General features: G+C 40.3%; 1 protein-coding gene across 1 annotated transcript; it reads left to right on the forward strand.

Moving 5' to 3' along the window:
• The first annotated feature begins 1,773 nt into the window (after positions 1–1,773).
• On the forward strand, positions 1,774–24,871 carry porb (P450 (cytochrome) oxidoreductase b). Its single transcript, XM_030067149.1, has 16 exons — positions 1,774–1,874; positions 4,889–5,079; positions 12,409–12,457; positions 13,820–13,948; positions 15,185–15,337; positions 16,810–16,934; positions 17,220–17,309; positions 17,939–18,037; positions 18,380–18,496; positions 18,856–18,974; positions 19,680–19,861; positions 21,008–21,157; positions 21,350–21,617; positions 22,018–22,163; positions 22,443–22,528; positions 22,861–24,871. The coding sequence occupies exons 2-16, from the start codon at positions 4,901–4,903 to the stop codon at positions 23,003–23,005; spliced, it is 2,037 nt and encodes a 678-aa protein (XP_029923009.1). The 5' UTR covers positions 1,774–1,874; positions 4,889–4,900; the 3' UTR covers positions 23,006–24,871.
• The last annotated feature ends 1,504 nt before the right edge of the window (positions 24,872–26,375 follow it).

Consider the following 26,375-nt stretch of genomic DNA (forward strand, 5'->3'; position numbering starts at 1 on the left):
TGTTGCATTAGATACACGCCCAGTCAACATGCATACACATAGCATAGCACCTTCCAGAAACAAGGCATGGACAGTGGTTTGCCTGTCCATGTCCGGGTAACTGGCCAATTATTCTCAGTTGCGTTTAAGTCCAACCTATGTACAGGGCAGGCCCAAGCCCAAGAACATAAATGTGTATCATTTCCTGATATCGGGGCTCATTCTGACTGAGATCCTGCGGGAGCTCTGTCACACTGAGACCAGCGCTGCCTTGCTTTATATGTGACCATAATAAATATTGCATCAGAAAATTGAAGACTGACTCCGGTCTGTTCTTGGGCTTTCAACAAAAGAATCGGGAGCTAACAATCTTATTTTTTGCATTAAGGTGTCAGTGTTTTGACTTCTTGGTGATATCTGAAATAACTGAGTGTGCTATCAATCATATTGTCTATTATTACAAACAGCAATAAAGACATTGTTAATGCAAACGTGAAAGAAAATGAATTGCTTATTTTAGTAATTACCTGTTGTATATGTTGACCTTAATCCCTATGACTGCAGACTCCACACTAATGTGTTTGGATACACCCCTGCGTTCTTTTTGTTAACTTAATTAGGTGTCTGAGCACTTGTGTGTAATTATGTTAAGTGTGTGCTTCTGTGACATCTTTGATGTGAATCTCCTGAGATTCCCTCTGGATTTAACAAGTGCAAATTCGCATTATCGGCGGCCACATATGTACATGCATCCATGTCTGCATGCATTCACGCACACGCGCACACACACACACATACACACACAACCTCCCAAACACTTGAGCTCCATGGCAAATATCACAACTCCCACAAAAGTCTACAACAAATGGTTATGAAAGTTTTGTTATGAAAGGGGGCGTGGCTAAAGAAAGGGGGTGTGTGGCTACATGTTATCCTACCTGTCTCTGATTGGCTGGTAATTGTTGCCTTTGTTGGTTAGGCTGGTTAAGATCAGGGTGATGTGTAGGTTAGGGTTAGCCAATCAGAGGCAGGTCTTCCCAGCCAGCATGCTGGGTTTGCACATCCAGTATGTCAATTTAGCCTCTCCTCTGTGTGCATATGCATGTCTGTCTATCTCTCTGTGTGTGTGTGCGTGTCTTTATGCAAAGTTTGACCATGTTATGTGAATCCTTATGGAGGTTATGTATCGTTTTGTCATAGGCCACTCCCACTGCCACGCCCACTTTTAGCCAAATGGCATGGCAACGCAAACACAAGTTCACACTTTTGACCTACTTGCCAAATGTTAGCCTCCTAGAGCATTTTTGTGGACCAGCAGTCGGACAGATTGAGAAAAAAAAATGCAGCTCATCTCCTTATGTGGTGTGGCTCTCTTCCCTCTCTCTCTCCCTCTCTGTTGAGTTTGCTGATCAAACACACACACACACACACACAGGTTACGTCTATCTAGCACGTGTCCTTGCCACAATGAACATAAACAGCCTTTTCAGACTGTGATACCTTGTTTGAGTGAAGGTACAGTAAACCTGTCTGTTCTGCTGGCAGCATTACATAACCTTGACCGCTGTCCTGCTGCACCTCAGTAGCTATTTATTATTACACTTACATGTGCACTGTCACGTTAGGTAATGCCTTTATGGACTGATCCATGTCCAAAAACGTGTCCACAAAATCCAACACAAGCATAGTTTGTTTTGAACAGTCAATTAAAACATCACCGTGTCGAGAAGTGTATGATTATAAAACTCCTCTAAAGACGAATCATATCTTGTTTGAATTTATTTGGCCTTGAAAATGAAGCCACCCCCCATGCTGGGCGCAGATGGTTTGCTCCTGCATGGCGTAAAGTTTCCTTCCGCCTTGTGCACAGTGTGCCTGACAGAGGAGCAGCGAAGGTAAGCACTAGCTAAAGCTCACATCTTTTTGGGGGGGGTTACATCGAGCTGTGGTTTGTGGCAGGCCGCAGGATTGGCATGGGAGTGATTACTGCCTCACACGACAAACTCAAACTCTGATAATAGCGCCAGGAAATTCAGCTTTTCATTAGCCGCCTCTAACATTAGCTAGAAATAAAGTGCTAAAGCTGGTGTTACGCAAACTGTAGCTCTCCTATCTTGGAGGATGTGTTACAGGTCGTAAACATTTTTAAACGTTAATACCTGTACTTTTTAAAAAAGCAAACTACATCCACAGTCATTTTTAGACGGTCTTACTGTGGTCTTTAAGTGTTTTATTGTTATCTATGCAGCTAGTGTGGCTACGGTCAGAGGAATAGTCAGGGCCTTACTTATTAATACATTCCCATTTACCTTTTGTCACTTTCCTCATCTCCTTCGTCTTTTCTTTATCTAGACAACTCCATGGTTAGACGCATTTTAAGTAAATAAATTGGATTAAACATCATGGCGAAGACTGAACTTAACATGCTTGAAGTCATTCATTAACTTTTTCGTTACGTCTCACCTTAGGACCCGATAGTAAAACAAGCAGGGGCTTACAATCTGGGGATCAGTGTGTCTGGGTATTGACCTCACACTGTTGTAAACCACAGGTCACGTTGGTTTAAGGCTGAACAGTGACACTGCCAAATCAAACGGCATATGTTCTGTTTCGTGACTCAGCTATAGCTCAAACCATGACTAGCCATAACTTAGCTGTTGCACACCGGCAGCTGACTTGAGCCACACGAAGTCATATGACTGTGCTAGTGTCGGTGGCGTGAATCTGTGTGGCTCTGCCTTTGGTGTCAGAGGAAGTCTACTTGATTGTGCAATCATTTCTGGTTTGAGGTCTGGAGTGTCTCTTCCCCCTCATTTCAAAAGGATTTGTAATCTCAGCAGAGAAACAGCTTGTGCTTCATAGGCCTGACTAGAGTGAACAAAAGGGTATTGCTGAAATTTTGACTATTGGAGATGACCTTGATTTATAAGACGGTGTCAAAGGTGGTCCCTTCTTGAAGAGATACTTTCTCTAATTTTAGTCATAAGTCAGTCTATTTATATAGCACATTTAAATTCAACAAAACCCACAGTGCTGCACAATGACAGACAAAACATAAGTAAAAAATAAAACAAGTTAAAAACATATTAGGGCATTAATATTAAGAGAAGTTGCACAATATCAAGTAAGAATGAAGACACTGGAACAAAATAGAACAAGTTAAAAACAAATTCAGCCATAAAACTAAGGTTAAATACCAGATCAGTGATAAAATCACATGCAGATAGGGTCACTGGAGCAGATTAATGAAAGTCACTAATACTCATCATTAATATAGTCATTCCCCTAAGCTGTCAAATGATACACAACTATTATATCAGCAGTTTAAGTTTTGTTGTCTAGCCTGTTTTGGAGGTTCTTATCTAGTCCTGGCTGTTCAGACTGGCAACCTGAGAGAGAAATTTGTTTTTTAAGCTCGGCCTGTTAATTTATCCCACTGGGAGATCACTGAGCACCGTCGTTGACATGGACACCTTGTTGCATGAAAGGCAAGACACTGATAATCAGCAAGTGATGCAGTTTGCTGCCTATTACGTGTATTCTACGGGTGATAAGAATACTGTGGGTGCTGCTTCAATTGACCACAGGAATGTGACATTACTACAGGAGAAGCCTGCAGTAATCACTCACGTAGACACCATTGTGCGATTTCTCAAAAAGAAAATATTTTTTCCACAAAATACTGAAATAGTATTTTTCAAGATAGTAGTTTTCATCTGGCAGAAGCGGGGCTTCAGTCAGGGATGCAACTACCTGGCCACTGGTCATACTTGTACCAGCTGAAGTTGGCACATACAGAAACAACAAAGTTGTTTGCTTAATACACGTGTCAGTTGCTAATGTAGTAGTGAGCAGCCGGGGGTAATGGTGATGCCCCAGTGTAGTTGCATGTTTGTGTGTATAGCTGTAGTTCACAAAACTACACTTGGAGACTTAGATAACATGTCGATCTTTCTCAAAATGTGGACTTGTGAGTACACTGGATCAGAGAATGGGTTTCCAAACCAAACTGTAACGTGAGAGCTCAGAACATGAAGTTCTCTCGAGCATTGTGTGAAAAGAGCTGCTGCAGCATACTTGCTTGAAAAGAGCTTTGTGCTCTGTGTGTGTGTGTGTGCGTGCGCACGCGCGTGCGTGCGTGCGTGTGTGTGTCTGTGTGCATGTGGTGAAGGCCCTCTTGGTTTGAAGGAGATGTCATGGCAACCTTGGAGATTGTATGAATGCTTTACAAGACACTCCTCGTGTATTGAAAGTCCTTGGTTAAATCGTTACAGTCGGTTGAGCCAAGTGTCTGATCATGCTTGGACAAAGGCCCATTATTATTGTGTGGCAGAACAAGTACAAGACTTGTCACATCTGTTTGTGATAATTCCACTCTGTGTAGCGGCTTAACCAGTTATATGCCCCAGTCCCTGTTCTGTTACGGATGTAGACTAGCCTGGGGCTGTTTAAACTTAGAGTATTTCACCTTTATCATTTTAATTGCCAAACCATATGATGTCTCTTGGGACTGACCCTGGTCATGTGAAAACAGTATAATTTGAAGAACAGAAATTATTACAAGCCTCTCTCCTTACAACTTACAATACAGTAAACACTTTTTATTACACGCCTGCAAGCTGGGATGCCATGGTTTCACTCAGATCAGTTCACAACACCTTGAGCCAGGTCAGAAATCGTTAATGCTACTCTGTGGTTTGACCAATGTAGACAGAGCATGATACTTTTGCTACCTGGCTAGAGGATAAACAGCCCCTGGTCTTAAAAAGAAGAGAGAAAACACAATGTTGCCGGGACATTTTGTTTGCAACACTTCGGTATACAAAAGTCGGTATACAAAAAGCCTCCTAAGGGGTTTGCTTTATCGGTGGGTCAACTGCTTTCCTAACTGTTTATTCCTTCTGTTTAGGAGTGTGTAAACATGGCGGACATGGAAGCTGAGACCACCACCCAGCCAGAGCCAATGGTGGATAAAGAGGAACCTCTTTTCAGCAGCCTCGACATCTTCCTCTTTACCCTCATCATCGGACTTGTCATCTATTGGTTTATGAACCGCAAGAAGCCAGAGCCCATTCCCGAATTCAAGAAGCTTGACACACCGTGAGTATCTGTTACTTTTTACTCGGCTGTCCAAAAGAAGACTCAACTCAAAAATGCCTTATGCAAGAAAAAGATAAAAAAGATTTTGCATTTTTAAAGGTCCATATTTTACATTTGCTTGATTATTTAAAAAAAAAAAAAAAAACATCTCTGAGTGTAATAGGCAGAAGTAGCCATGATCAAAGTTTCCTCTTTTGCCTCAGTGCTTTGTCACTAACATGTCACATTTATTCAGTAACACCAGCAGCTTTTGTTAGACATATTTCTTGAGGCGCTGCTGTATTGACTTTCATATACTGCTGGTAGGACCCTGAATTGGTTAAATTATGACCATTGACAAACCCTCTGTTCCCACAGTGGACCTGTGACACTGTCTGGACAGCTGTATTCACATTGGCTGTTTTGGTCTCACTCACTCTCTCTCCTTATTAGCTACACTTGGCAACAACTACATGAATGCTCAAGTATCTTCCCTCCCTCACTTGAAGCTTTTAGCAAACTGAATCCTTTCATGCACATGGGAGAGAGGGATTGGTTTCAGGCTGTGCAAGGTTAGGAAATTAAGGATGTACTGGTTGAGCCAAATAGTATGCTAAATTGTGTATCTGTTGTGGATAATGCACCTCTTTTGAGCACGAGTATCATCAGGGTAAAATATGTCAGTATCAGTACTCTTGATGAAGGAAAATCCTCATTGGGTAGCTGAGTCCATATTGTCCCGTGATCGGCCAGCCACACACACAGCTCCTCACCTACGCAGAGCCTTTAGTTCACTGCTGCCATGCCACACAGTCATAACAACAATCAGCCACTCTGTCAACAGGGACTAACAGCTCGCATATCTCACTGCCTCTACACCAGTCAGGTTTTCTTCCATCGCCTCGCTCCCACCTCAGTTGGTAAAATATCTAATGTCAGCTGAGTTACTTGTAGAACATAGGTGATACTTGATGCGGTGCTTTGGACAAGAATACTGTCACAAAGTTTAATGTATACTTCCATGTTGGATTGCCAAAAAACAGCATAAATCACCCAGGTTCACACTGTCAGTTCATTAATTTGTCACTAGATAGAAAGATAGATAGATAGATAAATAGATAGATAGATAGATAGATAAAACTTTATTCATCTCCGAAGGGAATTTCAAATGTCCAGTCGCTCATCAAAACATAAAAACAACAACCACACTTCCACTCAGACAGCAATGCACATTGGTATTGAAATAGACACGGGATAAAATAAGTTAAAGTAAGTGCAAAATAGAGGATGAAAATCTTCAAATAGTGGATGAAAAGTTTATGTCAGCTCTGCATGTTTTTCTCTGGCCCAGAGGTTTAAGACTAGATGCAGAGAAGGCAGGCAAAAAATGGTGGCAAAGTAGCCTCAGAAGAAGATGACCAAAGACAGTGTGAGTGTGTTTGTTAGATACAGAGAGTGATGGATGGGGGGGGGGGGGGGGGGGGGGGGGGGGGGGGGGGGGGCAGCAATAAGGAGGTAATGACAAGAGTGATGTACTCAAAACAAATTGAACTGAATGTTAGACCATGAAGCTGTAATTGCGTTTAAAGTAAAATGAAGTATCTAGTTTGATGTATGTCCAAAGAAAAAACTTAATTTCGAGCCCTGCTTACAATGCATATTGTAATGTGAGTAACAGCTGTAGGATATGCCATTTTGAGTTACACAAGCAATGTTATTATGCGGCTGGAGGGGGCATTTCCATTCATCACTGTGAAGGAATAATAAAGTGTAGTTTCACGCCTCTTTCTTTTTAATGGTTACGTTTTTGGACATTTCTGCTTTATTGGGCAGAACAGAAAAAAATGGACTTGAGTAGGTTTGTCTTAAGGCTGATTTATGGTTCAGAAACATGGGAGGAAGAACGAACCACAGTTCTTGCTGTCTTGCATTGCCATGTAAGTAATTACATTTTCAGATAGGGTTATGTAAGATCCAGTGTCAACTTATACAGTGTAAACTGTAGTAGCACACAAAATTTTCCTCAACCCTCCTATTATGTTTGGGGTCAGGTTGACCAGAGCCAATGTTTAACGTCTCTAAATAAATGATTAACATCACTTTTTTTTGCTTCATATTTAATGAGTGTTCCTAATGTAATGGGCACTACTGGGTAAACATGATATGTTTTCAGTGTCCTGTACACAGTTTGTAACACATAAGTTATGAATAACAAAAATCTGTACTTAGAAATAATGTAAAGCCATTAAAACACCAAACATTAATATTTCTTTCCAATTTTAGGTCAGTCAGTGAGATTTTATGGTGATTTGCATATTTTTCCACAGTCGCATAATAGGAATACTGGATGTATAAGTGGGGGTGGGGGTGGGGGAGTTATGTTTTATTTAAAGGGCTATTTAGGTAATCAAAAAAGAAACATAAAGTACCTGACACATAAACTTTGGTAACAATTTTAGTTATAATAATTTTGTGGAGGTTTAAACAGCAGGGGTCAAATTGACCCCAAACATAAACGATGTACAAAAATGTGAACTTAACAGGAGGGTTAATGTTTTTATTTCTCCCGCCATAAAGATTCAAGATCTATCACTTCAAGTATCTCAGCTTTGGAGATGCTGCTGCCGTTCATTGTGCAGATTTATCTACTTATTTAACCTTTTTAGTATGTATCCTATTGCTTTTTTTATATTAGACCCACAGGTGTGAAATCGATATTTTCCCTCATCTGAGTAAAAGCAAATTTTCCTAGAAGTTAGTGTGTTCCTTGAAACTGCAACACTGAGTAAAATAAACAAATCCTTGAGGCGAGTGTGTCAGAGTACATGGCTTGAGGGTTTTGTAAATGTTCCACCAGGATTGACCTTTGTTTTCTCTCTCCCTCCCTTTTTCTGCTCTTTTGCACGGTCTCTGTCAAATACTTATCTGATGTCTGCCTCTCTGTCTCTCGTGTCGTGTCACGCCTGCAAACCCTCCTGCTGCTCCCTCCCTTCCTCCCTCCGTCCCTCCCTCCCTCCCTTCATCATCGTCACTTATCTTATCAGCAAGGCGATGGAGGCTTGGCTCGTGTTCAGTGGACTCTACAACCACTGCCTACATTTCAGTCCCACCCCGGCCACAACAGACGGGTTCTGATTTGTTTTGTGCGGCAGAGTAAAGCCACAGGCCAGGAACAGTCATGTCCGCTGAATGGCTGGTGGCTTGCGTGTCTGTGTGAATGGAGACAGTGTTGGGAGGGCTGGGGACTGAACTCAGTCTGTGCACTGGAGATCCTGACCATGTGTGTGAAAACAAGAGATCAGCTGGGACGGAGGAGGGGGGTGGGGGGACTCTGGAAAACATGTTCAGCTCTGGGAAGAGTGTTTGTCTGTGGAGGGCGGGAATACAGGAAGGGAATGTATAACGACACAAGCGCAGAGCTGGACTCCCCTCCCCTTAATAGAAGCATTGGTTACCTAACTGTTATGAAGGGGGCGTAGTCTTCCGTGTCTTTCCTGTGCTTTTGTTTTTGGCCCTGAACCCATTTTGAAAGTTCCCTGGAGAGCAAGGAAGGAGGGCTAGCCAAGCTTCTTTTGTGAGTCCTCTCCAAAGGTGGAAAGTTGTGGCAAAAGACAAGCAGCCCTTTCTTTGCCCCGAGTTACTTTTTTTCTCGTTCTTCTTTCCCCCACTCCCCATTTTTTCTTCTTTTTTTTCTGCATGCAAGCTAAGCTGCTCTGCCATTGGAGTAGGACCATGTCACAAATGGAATCCTTTTATGATAAATGAGGTTGCCATAGTAATGACATTCCCCTCTCTCCTCCAGTGGGATGGGGGTGGGGGACACTTCAGAAAAACTACCATTCACAGCTCTTCCCCCTTCAATGGTTCACGGAGGAGTTGCTCTGATAACTTGCCAAATTCTCAGAATGGATCGTGTAGACTTCTTCGTGTTCCTAACACCTTTCAGATTGGAAAGGGAAAGGGGCGGGGATGAAGAGGAATGCATTTTCAGCCCTTGAGTATTTCAGTGTGTGTTTGTGTGAGTCAAAAGTGTGGGTCTGCAGCTCGGCTACATTTTATGGGAAAGTCAGTTTCCCACCATTGTGTCCTTAGCGGTTGCCAAACATTGACAGGGCTTGTAGACTGCTGTGTGTGTGGTGGAGTTCTCTCTGTGTGAGGAACAGACGCTGCTGCCTTCAGAGAGGGGCACAGGAAAAGGCAGAGCTGGGATCGTGCTGGAGGCTCTCAGGTGACGGCGGGCAGTAGTTTAAAAACCCCGGAGTGTTGCCGTGCCTCTCTGGACTGACTCATTTTTGATCCTCTGGTTGTGGAGTATTGTCTTCCTGCTCTTGATTTTGAGCGTGGCGGCCCCCGGTGTGGCCTAGCCATTGGTGCTAGTGGCTGTGTTGAGCTACAGGGCTGCATGCCATGGGCTGTGTCTTCTCCCTGCCAGAGGACAGGAGAGATGCTGCTGAAAGGTCAGTAGAAAACCATAATATTGATTTTGCTATGTCTTAAAAATTCCATAGTTTTTTTTGTTTGTTTGTTTTTGTTTTTTTTTTGTTTTGTTTTGTTTTTCCAGCACTGTACCTAACAACCAGGTATTCAAAGGAGTTGATACAAGCTAAAGGAATTCACAACAATAATACTTGCTAGAAATTTTCATTGGAAAAGGCATCAAAACATTTCTCAACCTGCTATGAACTTTGGCCAAGTTGCTCTTGCACTTTGGAGTATAACTTTTTGACCGACATCAAGTTCCGAGTGCTGTGGATGGACAGTGCTGTGGATGGACATAGTGTGATATTTGCTTGTTTTTAATGACAGAATAGAAGGATAATGCTTGTTAAAAGCACATAATGTTCCCAAGAGGTTGTGTAACGTACATTGATAAGATTTGTTTGAATGTAATAATAATTCTCTTGGTGATTCTTTGTTTTTTACTGCCAGTCCTTCAGACACAGTTCCCATTGTTGGTCATTACTATCGTGCATCCATATTTCCTTTTAAGCAAATGATCATGGCATGAGCTTTCATTTCCATATCACTGGGGTTTTTAAACATTGGGGATATAGTGTGGCATGAAATCAGCAGCTGAATGTTTGAATGAGCCTGGCTATGAGGGCAAAAAAAGAATTACTCAGTGCACTTGATTGAAATGGCTAGCTCTTGGATGCACTGATGGATTAGTTTGAAATACTTTCATTGGCAGTCAAAACAACTCATACAGAAGTGATCTTCCAGTTGTGGAAAAATCTGATGCATGCAATTAATCAAACTAATGTGACTGTGGGTTTTTATTTATTTGATTTCATTATTACTTTTTGGGATGGAGGGGGTAAACTCTGGCAGCTTGTCTGTTCTTCATGATGCATAGAAGATCCTGCCTGTTGAGTGATGGGACAGACCGGCTGCGCTGATAACAATTCAAACCGAGCCTGTTAAGTCTTAATGGAATGCTGAGGCTCAGGCAAACGCTTGTTTCAAATTTCTATCAGGAATTTACGCTGCTCTTGTGAGCACAATCCATATTAACCACGGGGGCTGCTTTTTATAGTGTGTTCAGCACACCATGTCTGCACTCTGTGCACACCGCTGCTCTCTGGAAGTACTCTTTACGTTGTAAATTGTTGAGCCAAATAAACATGAGACCAAAGAAAAGGATGCTTTCAAATGTACTTCATACTTAACAGAGGCAAATGGTGTGGTGGTAAAGTCTGGAAAAAATGAAGCCACTCAGTTCAGAAAGACTCAGATCAGTCTCTTACAGTATAGGTCATAGTGGATTAACTACTTTAGCACAGAGAGAACAAGGGGAGTGGGTATTAATGTACTTCCTTTACATTTCCTTCAACATGGATGATTAATCTGCAGCCACTCTTTGGCTGATAATCTAAAAACAGATTTTTCTCTGATGTATATGCAGGGTCTTGGCTATTTTTTTATTTTTTTTTTACCTATTTGTTCCCTTTCCTGTGACAGATTTGCAGCTGTCCACTCAGACCTTTTGATGCTGAAAGCAGCGGCGTTGCCTTTTATTTGGTGTGATAATAGACGTTGTGTCCTGCTTTCCCTTTTCCTAACAATGTGTTTGAATTTGTTATTTTGATCTGTCCCCATCCATTAATTACTCCCTGGATAAGACATGAGGTGTACGCCACAAGTACCTCACCATAATCAATCGCCTCATTTTCTGTAGTGATTGGAGACTTTTTGTGTACTGTTCACATAGTCTTCTTATGATTTAAGTTTGTGTAGGCAGAAATTTATCAAAAATGTTAACTTGAACAGCTTTCCTGCCCCTCCCACCTGAGAATCAGTACTTCCTCTAAATCCAAAGTCGATGCAGCGGTGGAATATGATGTACACAAGACATGATTGGCACTGAGATAGTGACGCCTTCTTCAAGTGATTGTTTGTTTGAGTCACACTGAATAGATTTAACAAGCCACACACATTGCTGAAGAGTTTATGTAGATGTTTATTTTCTAAAACCTGTCCACAATGTACCTTTGTCTTGTGATGTGAACCTCATACCTATAGAGTGGCAGTTGAATATCTAGATACTGTAGTACTTCTGCCTCTTCTCTCATTGCTGCAGCCCCTTGACTCTGTGAATGATTCCACTGTAAAGTCGCACAAATGCTAAAAACCTCCTATGGTGTTTATGCAGGATGCAGTTTGCTCCACACTTGCTGCTCGGCACAGCATTTACCGTTATTAGTCAAAATACCGTGAACAAAATACGCAGATTTTTTTAAGATGTGGAGAAAAGAGTCATTCCTTACTCTTGTCAGTGCTGTGATTTTTGCAATTGCTTGCAGTACACTTGTCCCAAGTCCAAAAGAAATCCCTGCCAGTGGCTGTGGTTGTCAGGAGAAGTAAAGTAGGAGAGGGTGTGGGTCCATGAGATGCTCAGGTCTAGACAGTGTTGTTTCTACTGGACGTGCAAGGATTTCATCACAACATGTGGCACAAAACTTCAGCTGAGTTGAACTTTGAGTGTGAGGGTGCTGAGCTGGATGCTGCGCCACACCCGCACGTAGCACAGTCCAGCAGAAATTTGTTCATGTGAGGAGAAAGTCTTTGGAAATAACTGATTTCAAAGCACAGGGGTGGAGTCACTGCATCCTATATCAAAGACCTATTACAATTCCGATGAGATGAATCTTTCTGGAAAGGGAATAACATGGTTTACCTTCTGATTTACACATAGGATATTACCCATATGTGAAGCTTGGAGAATACAGTCATCACTAAAAAGCCCCTTGGGAAAATAACCCCCTTGATAAAAAACAAAATATGCCTGGGTTATTTAGGCTGATGCTGACATTGTTACACTTTGTTAATCAAATATTTTTCTTGTCCCAGGGCACCCACTACAAGAGAGACCAGTTTCATTGAGAAAATGAAGAAAATGGTAAGTGTCACTCTCTGGCTCTCAAGGCTATGGACTAATTTTCAAATGATGGATAAGAGGCACTTTGACTTGACTTGAAGATCAAACAAACCTGAGCACTATGCAGGCTTTCATCCAACAGTCATCCTTACAATGTTTGCCCAGTAAATGCCTTTTTTATGTGCACTGCAACTCGAAGTGCCTTGGTATCCTTTTAAGAAAGCCTTTTTGTAGTCATTTTCTCATTGACTCGTATGATCACCGCCAACATAAAATATTCTTTTGACAGTGCTCACTGCCCAAAATTCACAGTATAAAAATGCTCAAGTTCATTTGCCTTCTTGCTTTTCTCTGTGGCTAAAGAACGTGACAACTACAAAATGGTTTTCCTTCTGATGTAATGACATACGGGTCTTGATTTGGAAAGACTGTTTCAACTTTGATGAACCTCGGTTTCAAGCGAGCCATGAGAAATTACTTTGGTTTTGAAAGAGCTCTGGTGGTTTTGCAACAAATAGCTCAGATATCATGAGAGTGGCAAAAAAAGAAGTCTGGCCCCCTCTGTTATTTAATTTTGTCTCAATTTTTGCCTGTGAATCATCATGTGACCACAGTAGGCAAGGATAAATCACTGCAAGACTGGCACAAATTAATGTGCAGATGTATGTAGCTGTTAACTGATGTAAAGACAACAATAAACACTGGATTAAGCTATGAGATTTTTTTGCCAGTATCTTTCCAATGAAGGAAAGCGGGATTATCTTGTGCTCAAGCGATATTTTTAACCCATTTCTTGTGACAGCCTGGTAATATTATCTGTCAGTGCCATGCAGAACCATTGTATTGTGTATAATGGTTCTGCAGAACTAATTGTTTGATGCTGTTGACAGCTGGAACACGGCTGGAACACCAGCCAGTCATGCGAGTAACCTGCCTTAAAAAAAAAAAAAGTTATTTTACTCACGGCTCTTCCCAAAGTTAGTGTTCTTAGGCACACTGGTTTTCACAAGTCAAACGTTTCTCCTCTGTAACTAGTTATTTTATCACTCACGCTATGTAACTTTGCATGCCTGCCATGTTTCAGTCTTGACACTAGGACAATATTTGGTAATATTATCTGTCAGTGCCATGCAGAACCATTGTATCTCCAAATGTAAAAGCTTAGAAAATGAAAGCAAAAATATTCCAGTGACATTTATAAATTAACTTTATTACTTTACCCTAATCTCTAGACATGGGAGACGTGTTGGCTGTAAATTAAAGTAACAAAATGCTGATACAGAGCTTTGCAACAGAAACAGAAAGCTATGTAAGAGCTACTGTTAGGTTACAGATTTTCAGGACGATGTGCCATGTAAATGTTTATGTTTCAAACTTTTCCAGGGCAAGAACATCATTGTGTTCTATGGCTCCCAGACGGGTACAGCGGAAGAATTTGCCAATAGACTGTCCAAAGACGCTCAGCGCTACGGCATGAAAGGAATGGCTGCTGACCCAGAGGAATATGACATGGTAATTTACATTGATGGAACGACATATAAACCGCAGAATTGAATTGGACAGAGGGCCTTCCTATTCAAATAAACATTTCTGCATGGTCATTTGGATGGTACTCTTGACAGAGCTGCCAGAGAGTGTTTTGTGATGTTGTCATGGAAAAGAGTATCGCTGCAGTGCTCGAGAGTGAACAAGTCGATGTGTTACCATGGCAAAGGCATCCTTCACCAAACAGTTCAGTGGCAGTTGTGATGAATATTCTAATAATCTCATTCTCATGCACTGTCCAGACACGCGACAACACTCATTTCCATGATAACGATCAAAACTGTATGGTGAGCATTTTAACGAGCCAAATAGCTGTTCATGCTCGTGAGGCACTGCTATCTTTGAAACTCTTAAATTCATTGTCCTAAAATCCTAACACCGGTAAATCCTTAAATTCCTAAGGAAAGTTCATGTTGTGGGAACAAGTTTTCATTTTCTTTTTCAATAGAGGCAGCACATAATACCCAATATTGTGACCTTTTGTGGCTTTTCTGACAGTGTGCTACACAAATACTGCAGAGACGACTATAGACACTGAACTGACTCCATCTGTACATAACCTTCATCTATCATTTGCAGTAACTTGCAACTTTGTTTCCATAGTGACCACAGTGCTATTTGAAAAGTGAACCAGTCAGCCAGATATGGATAGCTAATTTCCATACTATTTCCATATTATGTAATAACAAACTTTGTTTATGTAACCCCCATAAATGTCACAAAGTTATTTACATAGAACAAATAAAGGAAGTAAAAGGCAACTGTAAGACATGACTGACGCAGGTGCAGTAATGAAAATTAGTTGTGATTGTTTTAAGAGTGTGTACATATGGAGATTGCTCTGCATTGACTGAGAGGTTGTTCCATAGTGTTGGGCACTATCACCTCCTGTGCAAGTATACATAACGTATGTTGAGTCCATCCATCTCTCATTGTCCTTCTCTCAACCTTTGACCGCCCACCCAGAGCTGGGTACTGCTCAAGGTTTTTGGGCCTTTTAAAAGGGTTTTTTCCTCGCCCCTGTCGCCCTGTGCTTGCTCTTGGGAGATTTTGGTCCATGGATTTGGCTGATAGCTGTTGCGTTTCTGTAAAGCACCAGTTTAAGCAACGATAGAGAGCTATCCTATTATGACCAGAATACAGAGAACGTATTGTTGTATCTTCAGTGCTCATTCTCTCCTGTGCTGATGTCCCATGTTGCAGGGTGAGCTGTCCCGTCTGTCTGAGATTAACAACTCTCTCGCCATATTCTGCATGGCCACCTACGGCGAGGGAGACCCCACAGATAACGCCCAGGACTTCTACGACTGGCTGCAGGAGAACGATGATGAGAACCTTTCTGGACTCAACTACACTGTGAGTGTGTCTGGCCAGCGTTTTTCAGCAGCTGTATTCCTAAACACTGATCTGGGTGCTCATCTGAGATTTGCTTGAATTGCCAAGGGCAGCAAATATATAGGTTATATATAATATAGGCGTTTTTCCTGGTGACACTGGTGTGAAGACAGTTTTCAGAGTTGCAAAGATTACATCTCCTGTAATTAATTGTGATAACCACACTGGCTATCACAATGCACTTTTTGTTTGTTTGACTGATTTATTTATTTGACCTCCATGGCCACTCACTCATTACGTTTGATGCCCCACTCCAGGTGGCCCTGCACTTCTCCCAAAGTTAGCTGTATTATAGGGATACTCAAATTGCACCTCCAAAGCAATGTTTTAAGAGTTTTCAGATGGATGTGGTATGGATACACAAAGGTATCATTCATTTTTGTATTTTTTTTTCTTTTACATAAAAGGTTGCCATTCCCTTTACATTTTCTCTGTCGTACATCCCTCCTGGGCAATGATTAGGTAGGGTTCACTAATTGTTTGATGCCGTTGGCGGCTGGAACACCAGCCAGTCATGCGACTAACCTGCCTTTAAAAAAAAAAAAAAAAAAAAAAATTATTTTACTCACGGCTCTTCCCAGAGTTGGTGTTCTTAGGCACACTGGTTTTCACAAGTCAAACGTTTCTCCTCTGTAACTAGTTATTTTATCACTCACGCTATGTAACTTTGCATGCCTGCCATGTTTCAGTCTTGACACTAGGACAATATTTGGGGACAAATTATGTAAATTGAGCTAAAGTGTCATAAGGTTCATTGGGTTTTGTGTATTGTTAAAGGAAAAAGTGTTACATCTAGCTTGTGTGTGTGTGAATGCCGTCTTTTGTTGTTTGTTATTGTAATGGTGCCGTGCCCCTGGCCTCATTTAACTGTGGAGCTTCAGTGGGGGAAATCTGTCTGGCTGCTGGCCTGCTCTGACAGTGTCACGTCCTTCTTCCTGTCTCATATCCATTGCCTTCCTGTTTTTTGTATTGGAAGACTACATTATTTACAGATAATGAGAAATCTTTTGGAAGTTGTGAGACTTCACTCACTGAAGAGTTGTTCCTTCCCTGCGATTCAACATTATGATTTATTGCATTTTTTTTTTCATAAGACCCTGGGGAAAAGTTTAAACATACACTATTAGAGACTGTATATCATGTGTTATGTAGCCAAAAACAATACATATCAAGTATTAAAGTACAGTACTGTGATTCTAAAGGTATTGTGATTCGATAGTACAATTTATTGCGATTTCTGTTTTTTGAATTATATCAATTCACAAATTTAAAAAAAAACTATTAAAAAATGATAAAAAGCAACTTAATATTTGAGACACCTCCCAGTAGACAAAGTGTCTGTGCATATGTAGCTGTCCACTTTTTACCAGCAGTCTTTATCCTAGTTAGAGATGTTAAGATCTTAAAGATGTTGTGTTTTGTTGTGTTTGTAGGTGTTTGCCTTGGGCAACAAGACATACGAACACTACAATGCAATGGGGAAATATGTCGACAAAAGGTTGGAAGAACTTGGGGCCACGCGCATCTTTGACCTTGGTTTGGGAGATGATGATGGCAAGTAAGTGACTTTTCATGATGACTACCCTTTTCCCTGGCCATAGAGGATCTTATTTTTTTACTTAAATTTTGTGGAAGTAGAAGTCCACTTTTTATGAATTTTATGCATCACACAAGTTCCCAGAATTTTAAGAAAAGGGCTTTGAACAACAAAGTGATTTTCATTGAGATCTGTGATTAAAAATGTGCCTAATTAGCATTATCAATCATTTTAGTTGAGCTGCTTCATTAAACAAAGGTTTTAAAAAAAGTGTTTTCCTGATCTATCTGCCCTGATGTTTTTCAGTCTGGAAGAGGACTTCGTTTCCTGGCGGGAGCAGTTCTGGCCAGCCGTCTGCGAGCACTTTGGAGTGGAAGCTTTAGGCGATGAATCCAGGTTCATTTACTCCCTTTTCACCAGTTATTTTTACAGTATTTTGTTTGTGATTTCATTTTTCACTCTTATGTCATGTTTTAACTCCTCTTTATCCTCAACATTTCTTCCAATAATTTCTGATTTCTTACCAGTTTTTTCAACATAATTCCCCTGTTTTTGCATGCTCAGTGCAGTGGTATACTCTATTGAATATTTAAGGAGGGGATGAGGGAGAACAGCACATATACAAATTAATACGTAATTGCAGATTTATCACATAAATTAATGAATGATGAGTTTTGACAATGTACTCTGCACAGACGTATACTTGAAGGTCATTATTATAAATCTTTATTTGTTTGACTTAGACAACACTGTGTCCCACAATCAGACCTTGACCTGAGTGTCTGTCAGTTTTTACACTCGGGGCCCACGCCACTGATTAAAACAGTGGAGTAGCTGCAAAGACGTCTTCTGTGACTCAGCACTTTGTGGATTTACTGTGGATGAGTCATCGAATTAGTTAAACCATAAAAATGAATTAAATGTGATTGCCCATCATCTTCCCACCATGTTCTTTCTGTTATATCTGTTTCACTGTTTGTGGGCACTGTATGAGGTAGCTGACTGTAAGCTGTTTCCACACACAGCATCCGCCAGTACGAGTTGAAGGAGCACCCTGACATCAACATGAACAAAGTGTACACAGGAGAGATCGGCCGCCTCAAGAGCTTTGAGACCCAAAAGCCGTAAGAACTAGAGAAGCCATTAACCGCCGGCACTTACTCACTATCGCAACTCAGTCCACTCATGCAACATTTCACCCACTTTCCCAGCCAACTGCAAAGGTTACCTCAGGTTGTTTTCTAAAAATTGAACTTTCTGACCCCTAGTGGAAGTGGGAAACATAATTTGTTGTAGACCTGTTTTGGCCCTTAGTTGTCAACTCATTAATAAATGTTTTTTTTTTTTTTATGTAACTTTCTAATAGAGCATAACTACATATTTAATGTCCTTGTACAGACTAAATGGTTGTACTTCTCTATTGCGATGAGGTTTAGGTTTACCTTAAATCCTTTTTTTATTTCCAGGCCTTTTGATTCCAAGAACCCCTTCCTGGCACCAGTCACTGTCAATCGCAAACTCAACAAAGGTGGCGACAGGCATCTTATGCACCTTGAACTGGACATAACTGGTTCCAAGATCAGGTAAGACTGGATAGAAACTGCCTAACACTGTGCCAGGGGTGATTTTACTTTTTTTTAGATCTGAGTCACAGGGATAGTTCAAATATTCCAAATGCCCTGAGAAGATAGTATCTTTATGCTTTTATCAACTGATTATGGGACATGTAAGTGATTGTGAAAGTTAGCCGTGGGGTTGCAAAAACTCAAACAGTAAAACTGATCTTGGGGTTATTTATTTGTATTAAAAAAAGAAAGTACCTCAGTAATCTCAGGCTTAACTCTGTGGGTGACTTTTGTTAATATCCCCCGTTCCTGATAAGCAGTCCTACTCAGGCTTTGCAGCGCTAAGTCCAAATGTACGTCAAATTCTGTGATTTCAGATACGAGTCAGGAGACCATGTTGCTGTTTTCCCCACGAATGACCCTGCATTGGTGAAAAGGTTGGGAGAAATCCTTGGAGTGAACCTTGATACTGTTATCTCGCTCAACAACCTTGATGGTATGGCACTGAACGCCCACAGCACCTTGACTTTACTAGTTTGTCCCTCAAACCTTCTCACGGCATGTTCATTAATATCTTTGTTTTACAGTGTCAGCTTAGTCATGCCACATAAAGCAGATCTTTGGATATTACAACTGTTACGTGTTACTGCTGTAATATGAGGAGCTGATGACTTGTGTCACAGATTAAATGAGTTTAGCCTTGAAGAGGATCAGGTGTACTTGGTGGGTAAACAAATGAGATTCAAGGCAACTTCTGACTTAATACACAATTAACCCTTTTGTAAACAGCTGTTTGTTATATCTCTATCAAAAGCCTCATGTAAGTCATTTGGGAGTATGATAGTCAGCTTATGTAGTAGCACGTAAGCCAGTGCTGGCCTGATTATCGTATATCTGATAGAGTGAGAAACTAAAATGCCTGAGCAAGTTACTGAAGTCAGTACATCAAGTGTCAACAAAAATGAACCAAAATGCAGCCTAATTAGTAGAGAAGAAAACATTTCACAAAGAACACACCCTTCTCAGTTCAGGCTTTCTTTGTTAAACACCTCAGATGTAAGCACACTTTTTGTATTCATTTTTCATCATAGTTACAAATTACAATTACAATAATGGACAGTTCACCATGAAATAAAAATATTGATGAATGATAATGATGGATGTTGAAAATATGCTTTTTATTTGTTTTTGTTTTTTTCAGAGGAGTCCAATAAGAAGCACCCTTTCCCATGCCCCACCACCTACCACACTGCCTTGACTCACTACCTTGACATCACACACCCTCCTCGCACCAACGTCCTTTATGAGCTGGCACAGTACGCTACAGACCCCAAAGAGCAGGAGAACATGCGCAAGATGGCCTCCTCCTCCCCTGAGGGCAAGGTCTGTACTGGTTCACTGATGTTGACAGTTCACTCCAAAATGAATGTTAAGTTGTTTTCTGCTCACCGCCGTGTCAGTTGAAGTTCCACTGAAGTTTGCAGGAGTATCAAAACAGATAGCTCCTGTGCTTCCAATTCACCTTTCTGTCAAGGATTGAAACAGCTTGGAAAAATATCAAACAAACAAAAAGGCCATCAAATTTATTGCAACTAGTCCAATGTTTACCTCATTATCTCCAAGCGTGACAGGGTTCTGTAACACAACATTAAAATTATACAAATATTGGACTTTGCCATTGTTTGGCTATTTAATAATTATCCTGTACACTCTGTTCAGAAAAATTAAATGGGTATTTATTTAATTTACTTTAATATATATGGAACATCATTTGTACTGTTAATCATTGGTTTAATTGAAAAAGCAATATTTTATTTTATTTATTTATTTATTTATTTTACCTGTGTCATCAGAGACACAGGTGTATGCAGAGGAGGCTGTTACTTGGTCCTGTTTTGGTGTCTGGTCTGCTCCACAGTCCAGTTTTCTGGGATAGATACTGTGTATTCTGCTTCATGGACCCCAGGCACAGTGTTTCAGCATGGATATTTTTTTTTTTTTTTTTTTTAAAGGAAACGGCATCATTTTGTGAAAACACCTCAAAATCTAGACAAACTTCTTATCTATTCAGAGGGACTTATTTGCTCATCCAAGGGCAACATTTTACTAGGCTACGACTGGCTGGTTTGTGTTTGGGGGAAATGACTTAGGACTGGTCAATTCGTCTATTTATTTATATTTTAGAGTTGACAACGGGAGTGGTACATCATTTGCGTTGACGGCTGGAACACCAGCCAATCGTGCTACTTTCCTGCCTAATTTTGTTTCCACTGTTCATTGAAATATAATAGTTTTTAGGGGCATTATCTGGCACTGATATTTTTGTGTCTGCTGGCCTCTTAAAACCTGGCAAATACTGCGACATACCTCTGCTTTGTTTTGCTGTAGCTAATGGCTATCCCCATGGAAAATGTGCAAGCTCATTCGAATTGCTAATACCTTGTTAGGCAATCAGAGCTGTCCTTGTCTTGTCTGTTCACCTGTTTCTATAATAGTTAATGATATTGTCATGATACCGCCTCTCCACAGGCACTGTACCAAAGTTGGGTGTTGGATGCCAGTAGAAACATTGTTGCCATCTTGGAGGATCTGCCTTCTTTGAGGCCTCCAATTGACCATCTGTGTGAGCTGCTGCCTCGTCTCCAGGCCCGCTACTACTCCATCGCCTCCTCCTCTAAGGTACTTCTCTACTTAGTAACCTGAGAGAGATGCAGAAAAACAACTTATTCATAGTTTATGGCACCACAAAGGGCAATTCAAGTATTTATGACAGAGGCATAGTATCAAAAAAGAAATGTAAAATATGCATCTCAGCATGTAAGAAGTGGGTCCTTCATTGTCTCCTTTTAGCAAGTTTTTGGTCTTCTTTAGGTTCACCCCAACAGCATCCACATCTGTGCTGTGGTCGTGGAGTACAAGACCAAGACTGGCCGCATCAACAAGGGAGTAGCCACCAACTGGCTTAAGAACAAAGTGGTTACTGATAACGGTTACAAGTCCACCGTGCCCATGTACATTCGCAAATCCCAGTTCCGGCTGCCCTTCAAGGCCACCAACCCAGTCATCATGATCGGCCCTGGGACGGGAATCGCTCCATTCATGGGCTTCATCCAGGAGAGAGGCTGGCTCAAAGAGCAAGGTGAACAGCATGCTTTGAAATGTCTTTTGAAAATGAGTTTGAAATGAGTCTGCCATGGAAAACTTTGGTCCCCATGATTTTCTTGTTTGCCATTGGGGATGGGCTTTGTTTATTTAATCAAACTCTTTTTGCTTGTGTACTTATCTGTCTCTAGTGTTGAGGTATTTATGTAGTAGTAGTGTCATCTCAGATCATTTATCATCCATGAAATGGTTGCAGTTAGGCCTTGTGTGATAAAGTGTGAGTTTTACTTTGCTTAAATTCTTAAGACAGTACACTTTTGTCTTAATTATATTGTATTTTAGATTGTATTTTTTCTTTTTCAATGAACTGAATAAAAAGCCTAAATGCAGTGATGAGCACTGAGTACAAGATACAATGTTTTTGTTTGCCCACGTAGGAAAGGAAGTTGGCGAGACGGTGATGTATTTTGGCTGCAGACACAAGAACGAGGATTACCTTTACCAGGAGGAGCTGGAGGAAGCAGAGAGTAATGGAGTTCTAACAAAGCTTAATGTTGCTTTCTCCAGGGACCAGGAACACAAGGTATGGCTGTTCAGCTACTGCTATTAGCATCTCTTATTAGCCAGTCCTATAATCATCGCTGATATACTGTTGTACCTCAGAGTGCAAGTGCCAGTCATTGTTGCTGTTAGATGCTGAATATACATTTATGTGTCCTATATCTAGATAGATAGATAGATAGATAGATAGGTATACTTTATTGATCCCAAACTGGGAAATTCTATAGATAAATATACTGTGTAAGCTATGAAGTCACTGCATATAGTACAGTGTTTTCTCCCGCCTCTCTTGAAAATGAAGGTGTACGTGCAGCATCTCCTGAGGAACAACAAGGAGGAACTCTGGAAGCTGATCCACACACAGAACGCTCACATCTACATCTGCGGGTAACTAAGAAACTGGAACACTAAATAAAATGTGTTTCGATTAACTGCACATGAAATTGTCTTGATGTTTCTCTTTTGTTCATGTGTAGCTTCTTTCACTCAATGTCTCAACAAGGGCGGCTTTGCCATTAAGTCAATGGATTACTTTGATTGCCCAAAAGCTCTTTACTTTATTTATATATATTTAGCTTAGCCTGTGATGACTGGACATGTTGACAGACTGGTCCAAGTTGAAGCAAGCATTGCTTTTCTGGGCATATAAGGCATGAAAATTAAAGCCAGAAAAATATTCAAATCCAAACATCTAATTGAACCCTCTTTTCCTGGTTTAGGGATGCAAGGAACATGGCCAAGGATGTGCAGACGGCTTTCCATGACATCGCAGAGGACTTGGGAAACATGACGCGCACCCAAGCCACAGATTACATCAAGAAACTTATGACCAAGGGACGCTACTCACAGGATGTCTGGAGTTAAAGGACCCAACCTCACCTACTCAAGTTGGTTTTAATTTGTTTCTGTTGGTGTGTATCTTGTTATGTCAGGACTGGATACAAAAGCATTACACAGTTGTTCTTACTCACACTGGTCTTTGAGAGCAGCAAGAAGCAGTGGATCATGAGGCTTTCTGTCAAGCCCTACCTCAACAGGTTTTATTAATGACCCCAGTACTGATTTAAATCATTGTTTCTTAAACTATGTATTAGGACCCAAAATAGCTCACCGCCTGTTTTCTGATGGGGCTCCCACTTAATACTAATAGTGCTACTACCTTATATTGAGCTTTGGTCCCAAGGCCAGACTAGGTTTACAGTCTGTATCCTGTGGCATGTCAACGTTTAAGAACTGATCTTCATCAATTAATTATTCCCACTGGGTGTTTGACTGCAACTATAGTCTCTCTGGTATTACAGTTGTGAAGCATTGGCTTGAAATTCCTTAATGAGTCATGGATGCTTCTTTCAAAGTAGAAACACAGTAAGACACAAATGCAGCAAAGAAGCCCTCGTCAATTCAGGTTTTATTTTTCTACACACTTAAACGTAATACTGATGAGTCACCCTTCGTCTGTGCAATATTTGATACCATTTTCTATTACTCTGAGTGGAAATTGTCTCTTTTGTTGGAAAAGGACTCACTAATCCCATCTGATTAGTGAGTCAAGCTGATTGTGCCCCATTTTTTAACGAAGCATTTTGAATACGCCATCTGAAGTCATTTGGGAGTTCACATCAGTAGAATACCACCAGGCACAGCAGCAGACAATAATGTTGCATCGTATGTTTAGACTGATGTATTGGTAGGCGTTTATTCCTACTGCAGTCAGTGTATAGCACACTCACAGACTGCCTTCAACACGACAGGGTGCTGACATACTAGATTTTTGGGGTTTTGTTTTGTCTTGGGATTTTTTCTTCATTCTCTGGGGTTGATCTAGCAGCAGTTTCAATGTGTATTTAAGATACCTTAAAATGCATTTAAATGTTTTAGACAACTTATAAAGCAAAACAAAAAGCAGTGCTGAAAATTTTGTTTGGTGTATGAAAATGGTAATTTAGGTACAGTGTTTATTTACCTTTGTATTTTTACAAGGGATTTTGCCTCATGCATATGCTACTGTTAATATTAATCAGTTAAACAGTAACCTTTTGAGAGGCACAAAAACTGATGCAACAGTGTAGCTCAATGTGATTATCTGATCTTGTTTTCCATAAGCTTCCCTTTTTAAACACTTTGATTAAAATGCATTTGTAGGCATCCTGTAATATTTGTAAAATGTACAAAAAATTGAAATGGTAAACTTGAAATCTTATGGAGTGTTTATTTTATATGCATCCGACAACAGAAGATATTGAAAGGGGTTTGTCACATGAACGCAACACTTGTGAGTTTTGACAACTACTTCTGTTTGGCATTGTTATCTGTATAGTTTTTACTTTGTCCAATTGAATATGCATCACTGTATGGAGATAATCTTCTCACTGCCCAAACATATCGAAATGTTCTTGTTTCCTCTAAAGGTCTGTGTTAATGTACATCCCGATAATATCATGTGAATATGAACTGTCTGGAGAGTTCAGAGGCTCTCCCACTCAGCCAGCCAATTTAAATGCAGCCTGTGCCTTTTTAACACTGCCTTATGTATTAGGTTAGCGTTAAGACCCCAATGCTTCACTGTCTTTCCATGGCTATTTTGAGAGGGTTGAATAGAAAAACAAATGCATCTGAGAGATTTCCTCCAGTCTTGTCACTTTTTGTCTGTCATTCCATTTTATGATGTAACTATTTGATTTTATCAAGGCATGCTTTTTTTTTTTTTAAATGAATAAAATTTGAATAATTTGTCAGGTTGAGGTTTTTCCCCCCAGGATTGGAACAATAAGATTCAGTTTTATGATGATATAACTGTGCTCATGATGTAAATGCGGTAGAACTTTTGTATGGATTTATGATGAAGAAAATTAGATAAACTCTGCACAACACGTAAAGGCTATGCAAACTACTTTCTGAAATCTACATGCAAGAGTAAGTTGTAAATGTCTTCTAAGACAATGAGCCTATACTTGTGTTTGCTCTGCGATTAGTCACTGCAGTAGGTTGTTTGTATTGTTACCTCATTGTTACCGCGACTCAGCTCGCTTGGCACCCCGGCCGAGTAGGTCCCAAAATAGTACCTGCAACCAGGTACTACCACCTATGGGAAAGCTTACAAACTGAGTAGAGTCGAGCCGAGTAGGTAATAGTGGAAAAGCGCCAATAGTCTTTTTTCCATCGTTATTTAGTCTCAGTTTCAGTTCAGTTGCTCCACCAGTTAAACATCATTTAGGAAAACAGCTATAAGCTGTTAGTGATATACTTTTTCTGTTATATTATGTAGATGTTTTAATTATAGCAGAAGCTGCCTTTATCCCGAGTGACTTACAGTGATTGTACAACTAAATATGTTTTAATTCTTAAAAAATAATAGTTAAAGGTCATGGAAATAATAAAGGTTAAAAAAATTGTAAAGGTTAAAGCCATAGCTCCTTGACACCAGCTGTAACAAATGTGTGTCCCTTAAACCAGAGGACAATGACAAGACGTTGTGTTACTTAAGCTATGTGTTACCATGACGATACATCCAGCCAAAAACAAACTTGAAGAGGATAAAGCTAACACTTACTGTCTGTGTTTTATAAATATTTTAGTTAGAAAAGTTTCCAACATTTCTTCTAACAAATTCCCCTGTGGTATGAATCAACTAATATTCTTTGTCAAGTTTCCCTCAACATGTTTGCGGAAACTGCAACAGAATGAACCGAATGACCCGGTGGGTGAACAGTGACCCCATCATGCACCATAAGCCAATATTAATTATAGTAACTGGTGGCCATATAGTGGCATCTTACACTACAATATTACTAAGAAGAATAAGTCACTTCTGATTAAAAAAAAAAAAAAAAAAAAAAGCCAGCAAAGTAGTTTCTTTCTTTTCAGAATATGAACAAATATACTTTTCCTATTTTATATAACCACAGTCCATTGAATCAAATTCTTAATGTGTGTGATGCATTTGGGGTAATTGTTTAAATTTAAAGATTACTAAGACATTGTAAATTATCATTCCTAACTGCATTAGCATTGTGTACATTTTGAAATTACAACCTTCAATACAATTCTCACAAATATGATGCAGATTATTTTAACAAACAACCATGCTCTTATTAGTCATCTGACGATTTTCAGCAAAATCCAGATGGGCTGCCTCACTTTTTGGCAGGGGTTTTCATATTTGCCATTTGACTGTTATTTATGCACTGTATCAGTGGTTACAAAGGCCCACCAGCGAGATTGCATAGATCCCCTG

The sequence above is a fragment of the Myripristis murdjan genome, chromosome 13, assembly GCF_902150065.1.
Source record: "Myripristis murdjan chromosome 13, fMyrMur1.1, whole genome shotgun sequence".
NCBI classification, from domain to species: Eukaryota; Metazoa; Chordata; class Actinopteri; order Holocentriformes; family Holocentridae; genus Myripristis; species Myripristis murdjan.